Source organism: Pelodiscus sinensis, chromosome 20 (genome assembly GCF_052426305.1).
Source record: "Pelodiscus sinensis isolate ZL-2025 chromosome 20, ASM5242630v1, whole genome shotgun sequence".
In the NCBI taxonomy this organism is placed as follows: domain Eukaryota; kingdom Metazoa; phylum Chordata; order Testudines; family Trionychidae; genus Pelodiscus; species Pelodiscus sinensis.
Window position 1 is genome coordinate 28004610 of NC_143071.1, and position 22389 is coordinate 28026998.

Consider the following 22389-nt stretch of genomic DNA (forward strand, 5'->3'; position numbering starts at 1 on the left):
CTTGAACAATTTTTGGCAGTGCCCAGAATAAGTTCAAGTCCTGCCCTGCCCCGCACCTGGCCAAAGGGCGGGAGGTTGGGGTGCAGTGTCTGGGAGGGAGTTTGGCTGTTGGGAGGGATGCTGGGTATGGGGCTGGACAGAGAATGAAGAGTTTGGGGTGCAAGGGACAGATTGCCCTGGGGCTGGGGGCCACAGAGGAGAACTCCCACAGCCTCTCCCCACTGGCAACAGCGAGCTCCATGAGAGAAGGCCCCTCCTCCTCCCAGCACAAGCCACCCCCGGTCTCTGCTCAAAGACCTGCCAGGATCCTACCCCCTAGATCTGACTCAATCATCTGCCCGGAAGTGGGGGGGTGGGGGGGGACTGCCATGCGCCTTCTCTCTCCACAGGTGGAGCAGCCACCTTAGCCTGTCCCCGGTGCCACTCTTTGTAGCCGGCTGCAGCAGTAGCTGACAAGAGAGTGCAGTGTGGAGCTGCCACTGCCCGGGGAGGCACATGGGAGGGCACACAGGGCCAGGAGATGCCCAAAGGGCGGTGCACTGGGCGGCAGCCAGAGAGACCCAGCGCCAATGGTGCAGCTGGGCTCCAGAGTGCAGAATATTCCTGGAGCCCGGGCACCATGAGCCCATCCGACTCACTGCCCCGTTACAAAGAGAACACACAGAACGGTCCTGCCGCCGACGGGATTTACAACCCGCACACTGAGAGCAAGGGGTTAAAGGGCACCTCTGGGCCAGGGCTACACAAACTGCAGGCAGGGCTTTAAACATGGAGACGGGCAGCTCAGGAGGAGGCAGGCAGCGAAAGGGAGCAGATGGTGGCCCTAAGCTCTGAGAGTCAACGTACTGCCCCGGGGGCACCAAGCCTGCGGCTGCACTGCACAGACCAGAGAACCTACAAAGGAGCGCAGCGGCTGGGTATGCACGTCAGAGACTCAAGAGAAGGGCTTCACCCTGGTGCAATCAGCAGGGGCGGAAGTAGGAAGTGATCCAGGGATTAGTCACTCACAATAGGGCTGTGGACTGCAGCTTGGTCAAGTGGGTGGACTGAGGCCCCCCTGCCCTCACCCAGCAGATAATAGAACACCAGGGGGCTGATCTAAGACGAGAGGCCGACCAGAGCGCACCTCGCTTGTTCAAAAGACCAGCACTGAAGGCCCGCTCCTCCTGAGAGGCACTTGGCTGATTTCAGATGTCAAACACTGCCCAACGTCCAAGCTATTCAGCAACTGTTTATGTAATCTGATGATCCCTGCTGCTTACACCCGATCCAGTACTACTGACCTTGGTTCGAGGAAGCACGTGAGAGCTAAGCGCAGAGGAGGCAATATCTGCCCAAGCTGACGTCTCTTTGCCTTGTGAAATGGAAGCCCCTCGGTGCTTTTAATATCCGATGGCAAAGTCAAGAGCATTTGCATGTTTATGACCTTGCTGGCTTTATAATGCCTCCATCTGGTATTGAACTTGATAAGAGAACGTGCAGGATGGCACAAGAGCTGTATCTCTGATGTTGCACCCCCATGTTCTTTATGGAAATATGCTCTGGAATACGAATGTGCCTAACTCAAATATGCAAAACACGTTGTTTTAAAAGTTTTGCTTTGCTGAATGTGCACATTCTATTTGCGGGCATGTGTCATGCCTGTACTTGAAGTCAGAAATACGAAGCACACACCTGCTAAGTGAGGGCCATTCGTCGTACTTAATGGGCCTGTATTTGGGGCAATGAGCTGTGAACAGTCTTGCTTCTCCTGTGAGCCTGGACTCTGGTTGGTTCTACGAAGACATGTCACCAGGCCATCTGATGCTGGAAACCATGTTGGTCGCTGTTTTTTTCCACTCAAGGGGAGAAAAGTTTGAACTTAACACAAAGCATTCCCACCTTGGGAAGGCATGAAAATATATAGGAAGGCATGAAACCAAACAACAGGGGTGACTGCTAGATGCCAAGTGACCCCTAGTTACCACCTAAGATGACTGCTGGAAACAGCTAAGATTGAACAAAGGGAAAGATCAGACTCAAGATGGGAGGCTGCCTATCTTGAGAGAAAGGTGATTAGAACTACTGTTAGGATAAGAAATTGCATGTAACAAGTTTCTAAGAGTATTAAGCTTAGCTGGTGTATTTTGTATCAGGGGGAGCCGTGTTAGTCTGAATCTGCAAAAGCGGCGAGGAGTCCTGTAGCACCTTATAGACTAACTGAAGTGTAGGAGCATAAGCTTTCGTGGGCAAAGACCCACTTCGTCAGATGCTGACATGCATCTGACAAAGCGGGTCTTTGCCCACGAAAGCTTATGCTCCTTGTGACGGTGCGTTGGGGGTTCCCCGTCTCCTGCACCCCGAAATGGCACAAACAGACTGCACCAGCCGGTGGAATAGAGGAAGTTTATTGTCTCTCCAGGATACAGCACAGCTCAGATGTAGTCTGGTCACAGAGCTGGGCTAGGATGCCTCAGGCCCCCTTGAGTTGGGGGGAGACTGGGCCCCTAAACTCCAGCTCCTCTCCCTAGGCTGTCTCCTCCATCCTCACAGACAGCCAGCAACCAACTCACTCCCTTCCAGCCCTGCCCCCCAGCCAGGGCAGCATTCACCTTCCTTTGTTCCTCTCCATGGGGGGTGTCTGGCCACTGGTTCAACAAGTTTGGCATTACCTTGGCCTAGTGAGGTTTTCCCTGCTGGGTCTTGCTCCAGACAGCAGAGGTCACCACAGCCCAGCAAGTACCCCCACTACGTCACAGTTCTCCCGCCTCCGAGAGCGAACTGAGCAGGGTCACTCCGCTCGTGACCTGGGGAAGTTCGGGCCCCTCGCTACGGGACAGCGCGTCGGCGATGATGTTGGCGCTCCCCTTGACGTGGATCACTTCCATGTCGTAGTCCTGCAGGAGCAGGCTCCACCGCAGCAGCTTGGCGTTCGTCCCTTTCATCTGGTGTAGCCAGGTCAGGGGGCAGTGGTCGGTGAACACCGTGAAACGCCGGCCAAACAGGTACGGCTGCAGCTTTTGCAGGGCCCACACCATGGCCAGGCACTCCCTCTCTACGGTCGCGTAGCTCCGCTCCCGGGGCAGCAGCTTCCTGCTCAGGTACACGATGGGGTGACGTTCCCCTTTCTCGTCCGCCTGCATCAGCACCGCCCCCAGCCCAGAGTCCGAGGCGTCAGTAAACACGATAAAGGGCTTGTCGAAGTCTGGGTTTACCAACACTGGAGCCTTGGCCAGGGCTCCCTTCAGTGCACAGAGAGCCCTCTGGCACTGCTCCGTCCAGACCACCCTGTCGGGCCTCCCCTTCCTGCACAGCTCTGTGATCAGGGCAGCGATGGAGCTGAAGTTGGGCACAAACCTCCGGTAGTACCCCGCCATCCCAATGAAAGCCTGGACCTGCTTCTTGGTCTGGGGCACAGGCCAGTCCCGGATGGCCTCCACTTTGGCCGGCTCTGGCTTCAAGCAGCCGCTCCCCACCTTATGGCCCAGGTAGGACACTTCGGCCATTCCAACCTTGCACTTCCCAGCCTTTACGGTCAGCCCAGCCTCCCTCAGCCGATCCAGTACCTGGCTGACCTGGGCCACGTGGTCCTCCCAGGACTGGCTGAAGACGCAGATGTCATCGATGTACGCTAGGGCACAGTTCTCCATTCCCCTCAGCAGCTGGTCCACCAGGCGCTGGAAGGTGGCCGGCGCCCCTTTGAGGCCAAAGGGTAGGACCAGGAACTCATAGAGCCCCAGTGGCGTGATGAAAGCCGATTTCAGTCTGGCCTCCTGGTCTAGCGGCACCTGCCAGTAGCCCTTGGTTAGGTCCAGGGTGGTGAGATAGCGAGCTCCCCCCAGCTTGTCCAGGAGCTCGTCGGGCCTTGGCATCGGGTAGGCGTCGGACACCGTGATGGCGTTGAGCTTCCGGTAGTCCACGCAGAACCGGATCGACCCGTCCTTCTTGGGAACCAGCACCACGGGAGAGGCCCAGGGGCTGGAGGACGGCTGGATCACCCCCAGGGCCAACATGTCCTGGACCTCTCTCTCCAGGTCCTGGGCTGTTTTCCCTGTGACCCTGAATGGGGAGCAGTGCACCGGGGAGTGAGTGCCCGTCTGCACCTGGTGGACAGCCAGGTTGGTGAGACCCGGATCTCGGCCTGCTGGGCCGGGGTGAGCTGGTCCGAGAGGGAAATTGACTCCAGCGAAGAGTCCTCTCCGGTCCCAGGGAACAGGCCCACCAGGGGATCCTCCCCCTGCTCCTCCCAGGGCTTACACACGGCCAGCACCAAGTTCTCCCTGTCCCAGTACGGCTTCATCATGTTAACATGATATACCCGCTGGCCGCGCGTCCGGCCCGTCAGCTCCACCACGTAGTTCACCTCGTTCAGCTGCTTAACCACCTTGAAGGGGCTGTCCCAGGCGGCTTGCAGCTTGTTCTTCCGCACGGGGATCAGGACCATCACCTGGTCCCCGGTAGCGTAGGCGCGGGCCCGTGCATTGCGGTCGTACCAGACCTTCTGCTTCCTCTGGGCCCTGCTCAGGTTCTCTCTGGCCAGGCCCATGAGCTCGGCAAGTCTTTCCCGGAATGTCAGGACGTATTCCACGACCGGCTCACCCTCCGGGGAGACCTTCCCCTCCCACTCGTCTTTCAATAAGTCCAGGGGGCCCCTCACTCGCCTCCCATATAACAGCTCGAACGGCGAGAACCCCGTGGACTCCTGGGGCACTTCCCTGTACGCAAACAGCAGGTGGGGTAGGTACTTGTCCCAGTCCTGCGGGTGTTTGTGCATAAAGGTCCGTAGCATCTGCTTCAGAGTCCCATTGAACCTCTCCACCAACCCGTTGGTCTGGGGGTGATACGCCGAGGCCCAGGTGTGTTGCACCCCACTCTTCTCCCACAAGCACCGGAGCAGGGCCGACATGAAGTTGGATCCCTGGTCCGTGAGAACCTCCTGGGGAAACCCCACCCTGCTGAAAATGGTCAGCAGTGCGTCTGCCACCGTGTCTGCCTCGATGGAGGGCAGGGCCACGGCCTCGGGGTAGCGGGTGGCGAAGTCCACCACCACCAGGATGTATTTCTTCCCTGTCCGGGTCGCTCTGTTGAAGGGCCCCACAATATCCATCGCCACCTTCTGGAAAGGCTCCTCTATGATGGGCAGGGGTCTCAATGCAGCTTTCTTCCTGTCTTGGGCCTTCCCCACTCGTTGGCAGGAGTCGCAGGACCGGCAGTACCGCTGGACAGCTGCAAACATCCCCGGCCAATAGAAGTTTTGGAGCAGCCTCAGCCGCGTGCGCCGGATCCCCTGGTGTCCCGAGAACGGGATGTCATGGGCCAGGTGTAGCAGCTTGCGGCGATACCTTTGGGGAACCACCAGCTGCCGCTGGAGCCCCCACTTGCCTACCGTCCCGGGGGAAAGCCATTCCCGGTACAGAAATCCCCTCTCCCACCGGAACTTCTCCTGGCAATCTCCTCCTAGGGGTTGAGCGGCACCCAGGTCAGCCCGGTCCCTCAGGGCCTGCAAAGAGGGATCCGCTCGCACCTCCGCCTGGAATTCAGCGGCTGGGGCTGGGACAGGGCCGTGGTTCCCCCCACTGCCTAGGTCCAACTCTAGGTCTGCTGGGACGGGGCCCTGGGCCCCCTGTTGGGGAACCTCCTCGAGTTCCGGGCCGCAAGCCCCTCGCTTGCTCTGGCTACGGGTGGTGACCAGCGTCCTGTGGGGTCCGTCTGGCCACTCCTCTAGGTCACTCCCCATTAGCACGTCGGTGGGCAAGTGCGGGTGCACCCCCACTTCCTTGGGGCCCTCCTTGGCCTCCCATTTCAGATGCACCCTGGCTACGGGTACCTCAAAGGGGGTGCCGCCTATGCCCCTCAGTGTCAGCTGAGTGTCGGGTAGCATACGGTCTGGGGCCACTATGTCGGGCCGGGCCAGCGTCACCTCCGCCCCCGTGTCCCAGAAACCCGTCACCTTCCTGCCATCCACCTCCAGGGGTACGAGGCAGTCCCTCCGTAGGGGCCGCCCCGCCCCCACCCGGTGCACGGATAAATCTGTCTCCCGAGGGTCAGACCTCCCAGGGGAGGTGCACTGAGCATCCTTCCCCCCTCCCCGAGCGGAGGTTTGCCGGCCAGCCCCTGCCACTGGGGCAGCCGGCCCTTCCTCCCGCCCCAGCCAGTTAACCCTGGAACGTCCCAGGTCATGGGACCTGTTCTTGCGCCTGGTGCATTGAGCCCTCTTGTGGCCTCGTTGCCCACAGCGATGGCAAGTTAGGTTCTGTGGGCCCATTCGGGTCGGCTCTGCCCGGGCTCTGGCTGGTTTTCTGGGGTATCGATGACTGGTCCTGGTCCCTGGGGCTCGCCTCGGAGGTGTCTCTCTCCGTTGCTCCGCCGAGAACCGGTCTCTGCGCGATTCTCTTTCTCTCCGGGACTCCCGTTCACCCCCGGACCGGCTCTCCGTGAACTCATCCGCCAGTCTCCCGGCCTCCTGGGGGTTCTCTGGTCTCCGGTCCTTGAGCCACAGCCTCAGTTTGGGTGGGCACGCTTCATAGAACTGCTCCATCATGACCAGCTTGAGCAGCTCCTCTGCGGTCTGGGCTCCGACTCCCGAGACCCACTTGCGGCAGTATTGCGCCAGGCGGGAGGCCAGGTCCACATAGGTCTCCCGTGGCCCTTTCTGTACCCCCCGGAACTTCTTCCTGTACATCTCGGGGGTCAGCCCGAACTTGTGCAGCAGGGCCTCCTTGACTCGGTTGTAATCCCCTGGCTGTAGGTCCTCCAGCTGACTGAGCACTCCGGCCGCCTCCTGGTTCAGTGCGGGGATGAGCTCCTGCAGCCAGTCAGCTGGGGGGACCTGTTGCAGCCCACAGGCCCTCTCAAAGGAGCTGAGGAACCCGTCTATGTCGCCCACGTCCTTCAATTGGGCCACCGTGAGCCTCTCCAAGCGCCTGGCATCCCCGGGACTCTGGGGCCCATCCACTCTTGGCGCAGCCGGGGCCCCGCAGGTTCTCCGCTCTGCCATGGCCAGCTCATGCTGTCGCTGCCTCTCTCGATCTTGGCGCTCCTTCTCTCGATCCTGGCGGTCCCTCTCTCGATCTTGGCGCTCCTTCTCTCGGTCCTGTACTTCCAATTCCTTCATCCGCAGCTGGATCTCCAGCCGCCGCAGCTCCACTGGGCTGGCCCCTGCCCTAGATGGGCTACGGCTTGCAGGCCTCCCGGGAGACGCTGTCTCATCTCTCCGGTGGGTTCCAGCGCTCCTCCCCCTCTCTGAGCCTGACACACTCTCAGGGGGGGTCTGGCTGCTTCCCCTGGGGACAAGATCCTGGCCCCGTGGCTGGTCATTCTCTTCCAGCTGGGTAATCAGCTGGGCCTTGGTTGCTTTCCGCACAGGCAAGCCCCTCTCTCTGCACAGCCCCACCAGCTCTGCCTTCAAGAGTCGGGCGTAGGCCATCTGCCCGCTGGGCCCCTCGGTGCAGACTCACCAGTCTAGTGCTGCAGCGCCCCACGATTCCCAGGAACCGCTTCGCTCTGTCTCCAGCACGCCTGGCTCCAGGGCTCTTGCTTCTACTGCGCCTTGTCGCTTGCCGCTGGGAGCTTCATCCACGGGGTGCAGTGCATCCCACTTCTGACACCAGTGTGACGGCGCGTTGGGGGTTCCCCATCTCCTGCACCCCGAAATGGCACAAACAGACTGCACCAGCCGGTGGAATAGAGGAAGTTTATTGCCTCTCCAGGATACAGCATAGCACAGATGTAGTCTGGTCACAGAGCTGGGCTAGGATGCCTCAGGCCCCCTTGAGTTGGGGGGAGACTGGGCCCCTAAACTCCAGCTCCTCTCCCTAGGCTGTCTCCTCCATCCTCACAGACAGCCAGCAACCAACTCACTCCCTTCCACCCCTGCCCCCCAGCCAGGGCAGCATTTACCTTCCTTTGTTCCTCTCCATGGGGGGTGTCTGGCCACTGGTTCAACAAGTTTGGCATTACCTTGGCCTAGTGAGGTTTTCCCTGCTGGGTCTTGCTCCAGACAGCAGAGGTCACCACAGCCCAGCAAGTACCCCCACTACGTCACACTCCTACACTTCAGTTAGTCTATAAGGTGCCACAGGACTCCTCGCCGCTGGTGTATTTTGTTTTATTTTGCTTAGTAACTTAGGGTATGTCGATTAGGTTTCCTATTCCAAACTACCATTACTCGAGGAGTAGGAATAGGAAGCCTAATCCGAACTACCTAGTCCTTGCCGCGTGTAGCCGCGGGGCACGGAGTCCGCACTAGCGGACATTTAAAAATGGCGGCGCCCGGCAATATGCAAATGAAGCCTGGGAAATTCAAATCCCGGGCTTCATTTGCAACTCCGGTTGCCTACATTACCGCCCTAGTTCGAACTAGGGTGGTAGTGTAGACATACCCTTACTTTGTGTCAGAGGGGGAACCATGTTAGTCTGGATCTGCAAGAACAACGAGGAGTCCTGTGGCACCTTATAGACTAACAGATGTGTTGGAGCATGAGCTTTCATGGGCAAAGACCCACTTCTGACGGAGCGAGTCTTTGCCCATGAAAGCTTATGCTCCAATACATCTGTTAGTCTATAAGGGGCCACAGGACTCCTCGTCGTTCTCACTTTGATCGGTCTCTATCACTTGCAACCACGTAAACCCTATTTTTTATACTTAATAAAACTCCCATTTGTTTATTAATAAACCCAGTGTAAATAATTGTTACCAGGGTGGGAGGCCAGCTGTCCATAGCTCTCATAAAAGGGGCAAACCACTTATGAGCTTGCTCTATATAAACTTTACACACAGTGAGATGGATTTAGCTGGGATTTTGGTCCCACTGGGGTTGTGCAGCTGGGTGCTGTGTCAAGTCCCTTGGACTGAACCTTCCCAGAGATGAGTGGATCTCAGTGTCTGGGTTGCTCTGCAGTGTGCTATGACCCCACTCTGTGCCATCGCTGGGGGAGCCCACAGGCTCTGGTGGAGCAGCAGGACAGGCTGGTGAGGTGCTCCAGAGGGCAGGAAGGTGGGATCAGGGGTATTTTCAGCACATCAAGGCTGCGTCTAGACTGGCAAGATTTTGCGCAAAAGCAATTGCTTTTGCGCAAAATATTGCCGCCTGTCTACACTGGCTGCGAGTATTTGCACAAGAACACTGACCTTGAACTGTACAAAATCAGTGCTTCTTGCGCAAATACTTCGATGCTCCCGCTCAGGGATAAGTATTCTTGCGCAAGAGGCCCAGTGTAGACAGCAACGTTAATTTCTTGTGCAAGAAAGCCCGATGGCTAAAATGGTCATCGGAGCTTTCTTGCGCAAGAGAGTGTCTACACTGGCATGGACGCTTTTGCGCAAAATATGTGCTTTTGCGCAAAAGCATCCGTGCCAGTATAGATGCTCTCTTGCGCAAATACTTTTAATGGAAAAACTTTTCCGTTAAAAGTATTTGCGCAAAATCATGCCAGTCTAGACGCAGCCCAAGGGTATGTCTAGACTACATGGCTCCATCAACGGAGCCATGTAAACTAATTTACCCGACATAGTCAGTGAAGTGGGGATTGAAATAAACCCTGCTTCATTAAAATATAAATGGCCACCTTCTGTGCTGACAATCAGCTGATCCGGCACAGCACAGCAGTCTAGACGCGGATCTGTCAGCTGGGGAAGCCTTTGTCGACCGCTCCTGTTTCACAAGGCATAAGGGAGAGGTGTGCAAAGGCTTCCCATGTCGACCGATCCGCGTCTAGACTCCCACGCTGGGCCGGATCAGCTGATTGTCGACACAGCGTGGCGGCCATTTTTATTTTAATGAAGCGGCGATTATTTAAATCCCTGCTTCATTGACTATGTCGGGTAAACTAGTTTACATGGCTCTGTTGACAGAGCCCTGTAGTCTAGACACACCCCAAGTGAGAGTCTCAAAGGGAGCTCTGTGACCAAACCCATCACATTGGCTAAACCAGATCCTGAGCCAGATGAAGCTGAACAGAGGGGATGTCTTTGGGCTCCAAGTCAATTACACCATTCAAAGGAAGTAATGGCACAGAATGGGGCTTAGTTTCTGAATCAGCTTCAGGGCGGTTTTCCCAGAAGGAAGGAAAAATGCCCCTATGTCAGCTACCAACAAAAGAGCAGGAGGAGATTGGGAGGCAGGAGAAAAGCTGCATGAAAAGTTGTTGGGTCAGTGACATGTACTTAGTAAAAACCCCACGGGGATGCCACTCACCAGACTGAACTTCTCCTTCACAGGTCCATAGTCACTCATCAGTTTGCTCTTCATATTCAGCTTCAGGAGATCACCACTGGAAGTGCCAACATAGAAGTAGCTATCGTCTTCTGCCATCTGAGCGAAGGTTAAACAAGGAGATCAGGGTCGGGTCACTTTGCCATGCTCATAATTGTGGGGTAGGAGTGGCTTCACTTCAGCATATTACGCAGTTTTTATTCGGGGAGGTGAGTAAAGCTTATGTTGAAACACACACACAAGCTCTGTGGACAGTTAAGACATTTTCCTAACTAAACTCCGATAATGTTCATAAGCAGAAAAGAAATTCTCAGGAGAAATTCCCAGCCTGCTACATTATTACAAGTGGTTTCAATCACCCATAAGTCTGCTTAGCTACAGTTTCCACAGAGGAACACTTACCATAATACATGTGACTACTCTTTTCAGCTGCCCTGTCTGGCATTCTGTTGGCCGAATTTTTCGATTTGGTAGATCTAGTTCCCATACTCGAATAGTCCCACTGTAGCCAAAGAACACACATAATCAAGTGTACATATGCAAGAGTCTCTGAGATTGTTTAATACAGCGGTGCTCAGCAGGGACAGTTAGTATGTTCTGGAAAAAGGCATAAAAGTACAATTTTCAAGAGGCAAAAAAGGAATCTGTCATTTTTAGAAGGTAAGTTCCTGGTAACTTCTACTGCACCACTTACATCCATGTGGACGTATCTGGTCAAAGTATAAGCTCTGTTCTTGGGGAACAGGAAACAACCTAGACACTTGCCACTATTCCGAGAAACATGCACTGCGGGGCCCAGATGGCTCAGGTTATTTCTGAGAAGAACAGGAAAGGGACTGCTTAGAGCATTCAGGACTATTTTCTAGCTCTGTAACTTCATTACTGACACAGGAGCCACAATATTATTTCTTCTCCATCAAAACTATGTTAAAAGACCATTCAAGTTGAAAACTCTAGCACTTCAAAGTTAGGGAATACCAGAATGAAAGTTGTCCAGGAACCTTAATTCGGTGATCTTGGTCTGACTCATTAGAGATTGTATTATAATTACATGAGAGCTACACAGGACTCCTGCATCATTCCTTCTAGGGGGAATCATCGTCGAGCAAGTCTGATTCCAGTGGGACCCCACAGGAGTTGGTTCGTGGCTCTACACTATTTATCAGGATCAGAGACGTTGTTTTATCTCTGTGGCTAGCACTAGTGCAACCCCTGCTGGAGCACGGCCTCCTGTTCTAGTACCCACAAATCAAATAGGTTGGTGATAAATTGGCGAGGGTTCAAAGAGCCAGGAGAATGATTAAAGGATTAGAAAACCTGCCCTAGAATGACAGATTCCAGGAACTTGCTCTATTTAGCTCAAACGAGAAATGAAAGGGCCATGTGGTTACAGTCTATAAGAACTTACATGAGAAGCAAATATTTGACAATGGCTGTTTCAAGCTAGTAGAGCACAATTCAACAGCTGGAAGTTGAAGCTAGGACAAATGAGACTGGAAATAAGATGCACCTTTTAAACAGGGAAGATAATTAGCCATTGGAACAATTTACCAAGGGTTGTGATGGATTCTCCATCGCTAGCAATTGTGAAAACAAGGCTAGTTTCTAAAAGATATTGCCCTAGGGGTTGTGGGGGAATTCTATGGCCTATGTTACACTGTAGACCAGACAGTGGACTCTTCTGGCTTAGGAATCTGCATATCTACTACTATCTTCTGATTGGGTCATAGGTCCACCATGCACATAAGAAAAGAATGGAGATGTAATCAGCACTGTTTTATTGCCAAAGCACCGTAACAAACAGAGCACCAGGGCTTAGGGACTGCGAGCAGTGAGCGGTTCACATCTCTCTTTTGACTTCCTGGTGGAGACTCGAACAGGAGGGCTTGGGCGGGGCCGTAGAAGCAGAGTGGGACACATGTACAATGAGAATACAGCACAGCGGCACGGAAAAGAAATGGCAGCCTTTTTCACCTCTTCCCTTTCCTCCTACTCCTCCCACCACTATCCTCTCCATAAGAACATAATAAGAACATAAGAACGGCCGTACTGGGTCAGACCAAAGGTCCATCTAGCCCAGTAGCCTGTCTGCCGACAGGGGTCAGTGCCAGGTGCCTAAGAGAGGGTGGACCAAAGACAATGATCAAGCGATTTGACTCCTGCTGTCCTTCTCCAGCCTCTGACAAACAGAGGCCAGGAACACCATTCCTTACCCCCGGCTAACAGCCTTTTATGGACCTAACCTCCAGCTCCCTTCATATCGTGCATGCACACTGCTGCACATTCTCGCTCCTCAGCTCGCATGCTTTCTCCCTTGGGGCTCGCTTACAAAGATAAAGCAAGACGTTGTACAAACCCAGCTCTAATTCCCAATCGAAGCACCTATCAGAGCACAAGGCGTGTGGCTAGACTGACAAGCAAGCCCCTCATCTCCTCACTCTGCCTTTCTTGGTTATTGCTTGCAGCACCGTGTCTAAATCTAGGCTGAGAGAGCTTCCGTCAGGGTCCCTCTCTTTCCTCTGCTCTGTCTAGCACCCTTGGAGTGCCTCTGCCATCATTTTCGGAAGCTCCACAATTCCTCCTGCTTTCAATGGCAGCTGCAGCTGCAAAGCAAGTAATAATATATTTACATGGGGACATGTGACTATTTTGCATCAGAGAGCTCTCTTATACCATACAGAGCTGATAACGGCACTTCACAGCCAGAGAGGGTGAGAAAACAATCCAGCAATCTCTGCGATATCACTGCTCCAGCCACTGTTCAGAGCAATTTGTCAGCCAATCTTCTCGCGGAACCATTAGGGAGCAAATATTTTAACGGTTGCATGGGGAGTGCTGAATACAAATCCCTGCCATCAGTTACACAACTGCTGCGGGCAGTTCCCTGGACACTGCTTTGAAAATACTGTTTGTGTAGAACCAGCAGAAATGCCTGTAAGGGACAAGCTGATGGACATTCACAGGGTTCTCGATAGTGATGGGAAAAAACAGTAAACAGTCCATGTTGCTTAACTTCCTTTCATCTAGACCAGTGCTCCCCAACGCGGTGCCCGCGGGCACCATGGCACCTGCTGGGGCATTTGTGTGCGCCCGCCGACAACCTGGGCCAGCCCCAGGCGCGCGACACGCACCAGCGCCTGGTGCGCGGCGCTCGGGCGGCCCCAGACCTGGGGCACACGCGGGCGCGCGGCGCCGGCCCCAGGCGCGCGGCTCGGGCGGCAGTGCCACCCCGGGCCCACGGCACAAGGCGCTCGGGTGGCCCCGGCCCTGGGGCACATGCTGGCGCCAGGTACAAGGGCATCCCCGCCCCTGGCGTACCCCAGGACGTGCAGCCCCGCCCCCGGGCGCATGAGTGGCCCCGCCCCCAGGCGTCTGGCGTGTGAGTGGCCCTGCCCCCGGGCGCCCTGCGTGTGAGTGGCTCCGCCCCCAGGCGCCCGGCGTGTGAGTGGCCCTGCCCCCGGGCGCCCTGCGCGTGAGTGGCTCCGCCCCCGGGCGCCCGGGAGCCTCTAAAGGTTGGGGACCACTGATCTAGATAAACAACCTTTGCAGGAGGAAATAGCTTTGGGCCCTTCCCCCGCAACCGTTTTCTGTTGGCCGATAGACAAGACCTTACTTTCCAGCACTAACAAATGACTCGTCTCGGCAGCTGGAGAAGGCCAGGACGGTAGCATTTCCAGCACTGCGAGCTGAAGCAGGGCTGCCGCAGATGGCTTCTCTCTTAGCTATGCTCCATACAACCACACTGCAAGGAAAGAAGGGTTTAAAAAAGTAGTTTCAATTTGTTTAAATCATTGGAAAATGTCCCAACTCAGCAGAGCAAGGCAATCTTCCTATAGGTGTTGGTAGATGAATCCAGGTTTGGAGGCACTTTGCAGAGATTATAACCATGGAAAACTTTCCCCCACACTTCCTGTACATAGCTATATAGAATTGCAATTCACGGCCCTTGTTCATAAAACAGCTGAACGGGTTTGTGCACGAGCCTTTTAACTTCTCTTGGCTAAGCTTCTAATCATGTCGTAGAACCTCAGTAGAAACTGATCTGGTCGATCTCATCCTGTCCCCACTGTGACAGGCATATTGCAAGAAGTTAATCTCTTTGGGAGACCATGTTGTATGAAGTGTAGAATGGTTATGCACCATTGTGGGCCAGGTACTGTATGAATGCCACAGGGGAGGGCTACCACTGCTCCTCCAGGAAGTGAAAACAGGAGGTTAACGTAGGGAAATCACTCAGGTTAGACTACCCCCAGACACGTGCTACCTCCTGGTGATGCTCACGTATCCTGGTTCAAGCTGGATTCTCCAGAGACCAGCATAGAAAGAAATGACTTTGGGGTGAACAGCTCACACTAAAAGTGACTCAGGCCTGCATTCTGGTTCTAAGACCAATTAACCTATAATCACAGGGAAACCCAGCTGTGGGTTTGAAGGACTTGCAACCCACTGAAGACACTAAGCAGGAGTTGGGGGGGGGACCTCTGATGAGCTTTTTAGCATGTGTGTAGTTTCTTTTAATATGTTTTTTCTATAATGCTTTCACCTTCAGAATAGAGGCAATTTCTAGGAGCCGTGCTGGCACGGGTAACTGCCGGCAGTACTCTAGGAAGGGCCCTCGGAGAGCAGGCAAAATGCAGACACCGCCCATTTAGGCAGTCTGGCCTGCTGGGGATATGACAGTGTAAATCGTGGAGCTGTGCAGCCTTAATGCCCCGGATCAGAAGGAAGTACCTGGGTCTCTGCCTTAAGAGAGGTGCTGGCTGGAAGCTGGGAACCTTTCAGAGGGTGCCCTCAAGGGACCATGGAGGGGGAAATACAGATGCAGCTACCTTGAAACTGTGACACCCACCAAAAGACCCCGTAGTATTTCGTATCTTTGCCTTTTGACTGGTCAGGAGGGAAGTCACACAGGGTACGTCTAGACTACATACCTGTCGCCAGAGGCATGTAGATTAGGCTACCAGACATAGGAAAATGAAGCAGCGATTTAAATAATCGCCGCTTCATTTAAATTTACATGGCTGCCGCGCTGAGCCGACAAACAGCTGATTAGCTGTTTGTCGGCTCAGCGCGATAGTCTGGACGCGCGGGTGTCAACATCAAAGGTATTTGTCGACCACCCAGGTATGCCTCCTGGGATGAGGTTTACCTGGGTGGTCGACAAATACCTTTGATGTCGACACCCGCACGTCCAGACTATTGCGCTGAGCCAGCAAACAGCTGATCAGCTGTTTGTCGGTTCAGTGCGGCAGCCATGTAAATTTAAATGAAGTGGCGATTATTTAAATCGCCGCTTCATTTTCCTATGTCGGGTAGCCTAATCTACATGCCTCTGGCGACAGAGGCATGTGGTCTAGACGTACCCACAGAGAGGATGCAAGTCAGGAACTCATCTGTGCTACAAGAGCCTTCATTTGATCGCTTCTTAATTAATTCACAGTTTCAAACAATGATATAGTACCCTGCGTGTATTCAAGTCTCCCTCTTATTTGAGTGCTCACTTTACCATACACCATATGCAGCATATTTCAAATACAAACTAATGGGATATAAGAAGATCCATGGCTGAACTCAACGCTGAGGATATCTGCTGAGACAGGCAGTTTTAGACATACCACTCCTGTGAGAAGACCTATGCCTTCAATCCACTGGATAGCTCCACAGAGAACTCCATCATTAAAAGGCAGGAAGAATGGGAACAAAAGCCATGTGCAGAGAAACCCCCACAACTGCCAACCCCTCTTACTGCATGGGAATGGGACCAGCACATAATAGTGTCATGAGGGACCAGAAGGGGGGCAAGCTCCTGACAGTCTCTTTGGGCCAAATTTCAAGGTGAACCTATGCTGATGCAATGTTCACCTTCCTCCCGCCCACCCATTAAGCCAAACAGTCTCTAAAACCCAAGCAGTAAGATTCAGAGGTGATGTGTGGGGGTCTGCATTCAAAGTGGTGTGAACTACACTGTATATGAGAGAAGGTGCATGGTATCAGCTTAGACTCTCCTCTGCATTTGGTGCTGTGCTGAGAAGCAAAGCCAACAGTAGAAGGAGAGGAAGCTGCCAGAAGCATTTTTGCCTTCATTTATTTGGTCCTCAGACACAGTCCCTTTCACTCAGCCCTCTGCTTATGTGACCTCTGATGAAGGGGGAGGAAGATTCAAAATTTAATCCTGTTACCTGCCATCGTCCTGGCCTCCCAGTGACACCAAGTAAAGGTCATTCGGCGAGAAAGCCAATTTTTCAACTTTCCCCTTGTGAAGTGACAGCCGTGCAAGCAGCTCTCTCTTCTTGTAGTCCCACAAAATTATATCTGCCTGGGGCCCAAAGAACATTAGTTAGAATATCCTCAGGCTTCTTAGGTGCAAAAGGTGCTTCTAAGTTAGGCTTCTTTCCAGCCCAGGACTCTAACTGTATGCATTCTCTGTGGAATAGCCACACTAAGGCCAAGTCTATACCGGGAGTGCTATACCGGTATAGGAATAGCAGTATATTATACCAGCAAGGCTTCCCTTTGCACTGCTATAGTAAATTCACCCTCCACGAGCGAGACCCCCAAAACTGGACATTTCAAAAAGACGGGAGGTGCTACTGCTGCTTTCATCCAAGGACCTTCAGTGCCCTACAAAGATTAATCAATTCATTCCCATGAAGGCACAAAAGCACCAGACTTTCAAAGATCGTAGGTATCTAAACAGGAAGGTAGGCACCTAGAAGGATTCTCAAAAGCACCTAAGGATTCTGTAACCTAAGTCCCATTTCCAAAAGTAATTTATACATTGAGCAGCCAAATGGGATGAGGGTGTTTAAGTAACTTTTGAAAATGGGACTTAGACATTTTGGAAAATTTTACCCTAAGTTAAGTGCTTAAGGTCACATAGCAAGTCAGAGGGAGAACTAGGAGTACTACAGGCATGCCTCCAATCCCCTGAAATGTTTTTCCTCTTCTAGCACTTATGCTTTCCCCTCAAACAAAAGCATCATGTATTGTTTTAAAAAAGCAAGAGCTCCCACCGCCAATAGCTCAGCCTATGCTAACGTAACCTATACTGATGTAGTTAAAAATAACAGGGCCTGCTACTACAGCCACTACTCACAGACTTTGTGCTACCAACTCAACAGAACTATACACAAGACTATGGGCTACAGCAGTGGTCCCCAACATGCTGCCCGCGGGTGCCAGCATTTGTGTGCGCCCGCCAAGTGCTCGGGGCTGGCCTGGCCCCAGGCACATGGAGCATGCGTGGTGCCAGAGCCGGCCCCGGGCGCATGGTGCATGGTGAGCGCCGGTCCCGGGAGCTCCACGAATTGGCCGCCCGCATTCTGGGTGCATGGGGGGAGCACTGGCCCCGGGCACACGGCACTTGGGGGGGGGGCGCTGGCTCCAGGCACGCAGCACTTGGGGGGCCCCCGCCCCTGGGCACATGGCACTTGGGGGGGCCCTGCCCCGGGGGGGTGCCGGGGGGGTCCCGCCCCCGGCGTGCAAGTGTCCCCGCCCTCTGGCGCCCGGCAGGCGAATGGCCACGCCTCCTGGCGCCCGGCAGCCTCAAATGGTTGGGGACCACTGGGCTACAGGATCCGATGAGGAATACTTATACTCAAGTCATTACTGGAATTCTCCCCAAGGTTAAAAGAATCATTTTTAAAATGTTACTCACCTTGAAGCCCATGAAAGTGACCTGTCCAGAAGCAACATAACACCCACTCTGAGACACAGCAACACAGGAGACATTGTTAGTGTGGCCATGTAGGAAAGCTTGCGTATTGTTGTTCAGGCCTTGAATAATTATGGTACAACCCAGAGGATAGATAAAGTGCTCCCGATCAGGGTGGCAGATCAGGCCAGAAGGTATATGTCCTACAACACAAAGGGAGTAAGAGAGAGAATTCAAAGATTCACAGAAGGCCAGATGTGGCCATTAGATTATCAAAACACAGGCCCTTAAAATTACACTCAATTAGCCCTGTATTGAGCCCAATAACTTATGTCTGACTAAGCACAACTTGCATTTGGCCAAAGATAATTTTCAGAAAAGAAAATTATCTTTTGTCTACATGACATAGCTTTGTCTACATGACATAGCTTTTAGCAACACAGCTGTGTCACTAATGGGTAGGCAGTGTAACTGCTGTTTGTTGGCATTTCTGCCAACAAATTACATCCATCCCCAACATGCGGCGTTCTCAATGTCAACAGGAGAGCACAATGTGCTGTTCACATTGACACTTGCCACGGTAAAACTTTCATCTTTTGGAGGTGGCGGTTTAGCACCTCCAAATGACAAAAGCTTTATAACTCAATTGTCAGTGTAGACACGGCCTTATTCTTGAAGCTCTAAATCAGGGAAGCATGGTTAATATTCCCACTATGTTTTTTCCTCTATGTGGAATGGGTGCCTGAGCTCAGGTGTATAACCTATGAGCACAGTCCCCTCCTTCCGAAGAGAGGAAGGCTGGTACAATGGTTAGCACTTGAAAGACCTAGCTCCAGTTCCAGGCTCTTTAAAAGAATTCCACTGTGACCTTGGGAACTCACTTAAGTGGTTTGTGCCTCAGTTTCCCATCTGTAAAATGGAAATGATAGCACTCCCTGACTTGCAGGAGTTTTAGTAGGATAACTGCATTAAAGGTGCTTACGTGATAATGATGGGGGGGGGCAGATAAGTACATTCAATTGATCAATTCTACCTACTCCTGTGTTCCCTCTCTTCTTCATTTATTCCCTCTCACATTCATTTATCACTTTCCTTCTCCTACACTCACTTTCTCCCTTTAAATATTTCCCTATGTTTCTCTCCATGCACAAACCCTTTCCTTTACTCTTCCTTGAAATCCATAGAACCAAAAGTTCAAATCCAGGTAGATACATGCATTTTGGGGCTGGCAAAGGGATCCCTGGATGTCTATAATTTATAAAGGTCCACAAAAGGACTTCTGGAAATGTAGCATTTCTTCATCAGCATCAAAGTGCACCCTCCTCTGGGGCATGGAACAGGCAGAAGGCTACAAGATAACCGCTGTGGGATTTGAATATCCATGCAGAGCAAACAAGAGGACGCTTAGTTTTAATATTCTCATCTGGAGATGCACAGTAAACAGCATGGAATTCTGTTGCGTCCACCTGAGACCATGCAGAACACAGGCATTACCAAGAACTGAATTTGAACTTTTGGCTTTAAGGATTTCAAGAGACCATCCCTCTGAAAACTAATGAACTTCCCTGGGATCACAGCGTAGTGCAGCTCTTATTACTGATGTAGCATAGCAGGCAGGTGTGTCACTGTATTGAGTGTACCCCTGCCTTGACGTCCTGAAACTGAGACCCAAAGCAAAGAGCAATGATGACAAAAACAGGCCGGGGGGGGGGGTGAGAGACAGGGTGGCTTGGTGAGCTCCGACAGGGAGAGAGTGGCTGCATTGCTCTGCCGGCGGTTATGCCTGGCAAAGAATTGTTTAGTAAGTTACAGTGAGTGACGGGGTCCAGCGACAGGGCCTGGCAGAAGGGGAGCGACCGGAATGGGGGAGGGGCCTTTTGTCAGAGACTGAAACAGAGCATGAGATGAGGTCAGGATCCCCCAACCCAGCCCCCCACCCAGCCCCCCACCCAGCCCCCCGACCCAGCCCCCACTAGGTCCCCCAACCCAACCCCCTCACTAGATCCCCGACCCAGCCCCCCAACCCAGCCCCCCACTAGATCCCCGACCCAGCCCCCCAACCCAGCCCCCCAACCCAGCCCCCCCACTAGATCCCCGACCCAGCCCCCCAACCCAGCCCCCCACTAGATCCCCCGACCCAGCCCCCCAACCCAGCCCCCCACTAGATCCCCGACCCAGCCCCCCAACCCAGCCCCCCACTAGATCCCCCGACCCAGCCCCCCGACCCAACCCCCCACTAAGCCCCCCGACCCAGCCCCCCAACCCAGCCCCCCACTAGATCCCCCGACCCAGCCCCCCAACCCAGCCCCCCACTAGATCCCCGACCCAGCCCCCCAACCCAGCCCCCCACTAGATCCCCCGACCCAGCCCCCCGACCCAACCCCCCACTAGGTCCCCCGACCCAGCCCCCCGACCCAGCCCCCCACTAGATCCCCCGACCCAGCCCCCGGACCCAGCCCCCCACTAGATCCCCGACCCAGCCCCCGACCCAGCCCCCCACTAGATCCCCGACCCAGCCCCCCAACCCAGCCCCCCACTAGATCCCCGACCCAGCCCCCGACCCAGCCCCCCACTAGATCCCCCGACCCAGCCCCCAACCCAGACCCCCACTAGATCCCCGACCCAGCCCCCGACCCAGCCCCCCACTAGATCCCCAACCCAGCCCCCCACTAGATCCCCGACCCAGCCCCCCGACCCAGCCCCCCACTAGATCCCCCGACCCAGCCCCCCGACCCAAACCCCCACTAGGTCCCCCGACCCAGCCCCCCAACCCAGCCCCCCACTAGATCCCCGACCCAGCCCCCGACCCAGCCCCCCACTAGATCCCCGACCCAGCCCCCCGACCCAGCCCCCCACTAGATCCCCCGACCCAGCCCCCCGACCCAAACCCCCACTAGGTCCCCCGACCCAGCCCCCCGACCCAAACCCCCACTAGATCCCCGACCCAGCCCCCCGACCCAGCCCCCCACTAGATCCCCGACCCAGCCCCCGACCCAGCCCCCCACTAGATCCCCGACCCAGCCCCCCACTAGATCCCCGACCCAGCCCCCGACCCAGCCCCCCACTAGATCCCCGACCCAGCCCCCGACCCAGCCCCCCACTAGATCCCCGACCCAGCCCCCGACCCAGCCCCCCACTAGGTCCCCCGACCCAGCCCCCCAACCCAGCCCCCCACTAGATCCCCGACCCAGCCCCCGACCCAGCCCCCCACTAGGTCCCCCGACCCAGCCCCCCAACCCAGCCCCCCACTAGATCCCCGACCCAGCCCCCCGACCCAGCCCCCCACTAGATCCCCCGACCCAGCCCCCCGACCCAGCCCCCCACTAGATCCCCCGACCCAGCCCCCCACTAGGTCCCCGGGCCCGGCCCCGCCGCGCGGCACCGTTGAAGCCGATGACCGCCTGCAGCTCCAGCTCGCCCAGCGCGTCGCCCGGGGGGCCCGGCTCCCCCGCCATGGCGCTACCGCGCACCCCGCCGCCAGCTGTGTATGCCCGGCGCTATGGAAACCGCGCCTGCGCACCAGCCACTCACCCCCCCCCGCCCGCCGAAGGCCGCGCATGCGCAGAGCCACGGACTGGTCCTGTGGAGAGAGGTAGGGAGAGGGTGCAGGGCAAAGATCGTGACGTCACAGGGAGCCCAGTTCCCTCTGGGCACTCCCCATGGACCAGGCCTCCCCCCCCCCATGGACCAGGCCTCACCCCCCCCATGGACCAGGCCTCCCCCCCTCCCCCCCCCCATGGACCAGGCCTCCCCCCCCCCCATGGACCAGGCCTCAGGCCCCCCCCCCCCATGGACCAGGCCTCCCCCCCACCCCCCCCCCATGGACCAGGCCTCCCCCCCATCCCCCCCCCCCCCCCATGGACCAGGCCTCCACCCCCCCACAGGCCTGGACCAGGTCTCCCCCCCCCATGGACCAGGTCTCACCCCCCCCATGGACCAGGCCTCCACCCCCCCATGGACCAGGCCTCCACCCCCCCATGGACCAGGCCTCACCCCCCCCATGGACCAGGTCTCACCCCCCCCCATGGACCAGGCCTCCCCCCCCCCATGGACCAGGCCTCCCCCCCCCCCCATGGACCAGGCCTCCCCCCCCCCATGGACCAGGCCTCCCCCACATGGACCAGGCCTCACCCCCCCCCATGGACCAGGTCTCCCCCCCCATGGACCAGGCCTCCCCCCCACATGGACCAGGTCTCCCCCCACATGGACCAGGCCTCACCCCCCCCCCATGGACCAGGTCTCCCCCCACATGGACCAGGCCTCACCCCCCCCCCATGGACCAGGTCTCCCCCCCCATGGACCAGGCCTCCCCCCCCCCATGGACCAGGCCTCACCCCCCTCCCCCATTGACGAGGCAGCCACCCCCCCCATGGACCAGGCCTCCCCCCCCCCATGGACCAGGCCTCACCCCTCCCCCATGGACCAGGCCTCCACCCCCCCCCCCCCCCCATTGACCAGGCCTCCACCCCCTTGAGTCAGGTCAAGGTCAGTTAAATAGCAAGTTGGCCTAACACACTGGAGCGCGAGGCAATCGAATCCTAG

The 22389-nt window shown here is 55.6% G+C and overlaps 1 protein-coding gene across 1 annotated transcript in view; it reads right to left on the reverse strand.

Moving 5' to 3' along the window:
• CFAP52 (cilia and flagella associated protein 52) overlaps positions 1–21359 on the reverse strand; it is a 36207-nt gene extending 14848 nt beyond the window's left edge. Inside the window, exons 1-6 of the mRNA XM_075903489.2 lie at positions 21230–21359; positions 17851–18050; positions 16373–16509; positions 13807–13935; positions 10596–10695; positions 10176–10292 (exon numbers count right to left, since the gene is read on the reverse strand). Of these exons, the coding sequence (XP_075759604.1) occupies positions 10176–10292; positions 10596–10695; positions 13807–13935; positions 16373–16509; positions 17851–18050; positions 21230–21302 (756 nt within the window). The 5' untranslated portion in view covers positions 21303–21359. The remainder of the gene's footprint in view (positions 1–10175; positions 10293–10595; positions 10696–13806; positions 13936–16372; positions 16510–17850; positions 18051–21229) is intronic.
• Between the last annotated feature and the right edge of the window lie 1030 nt (positions 21360–22389).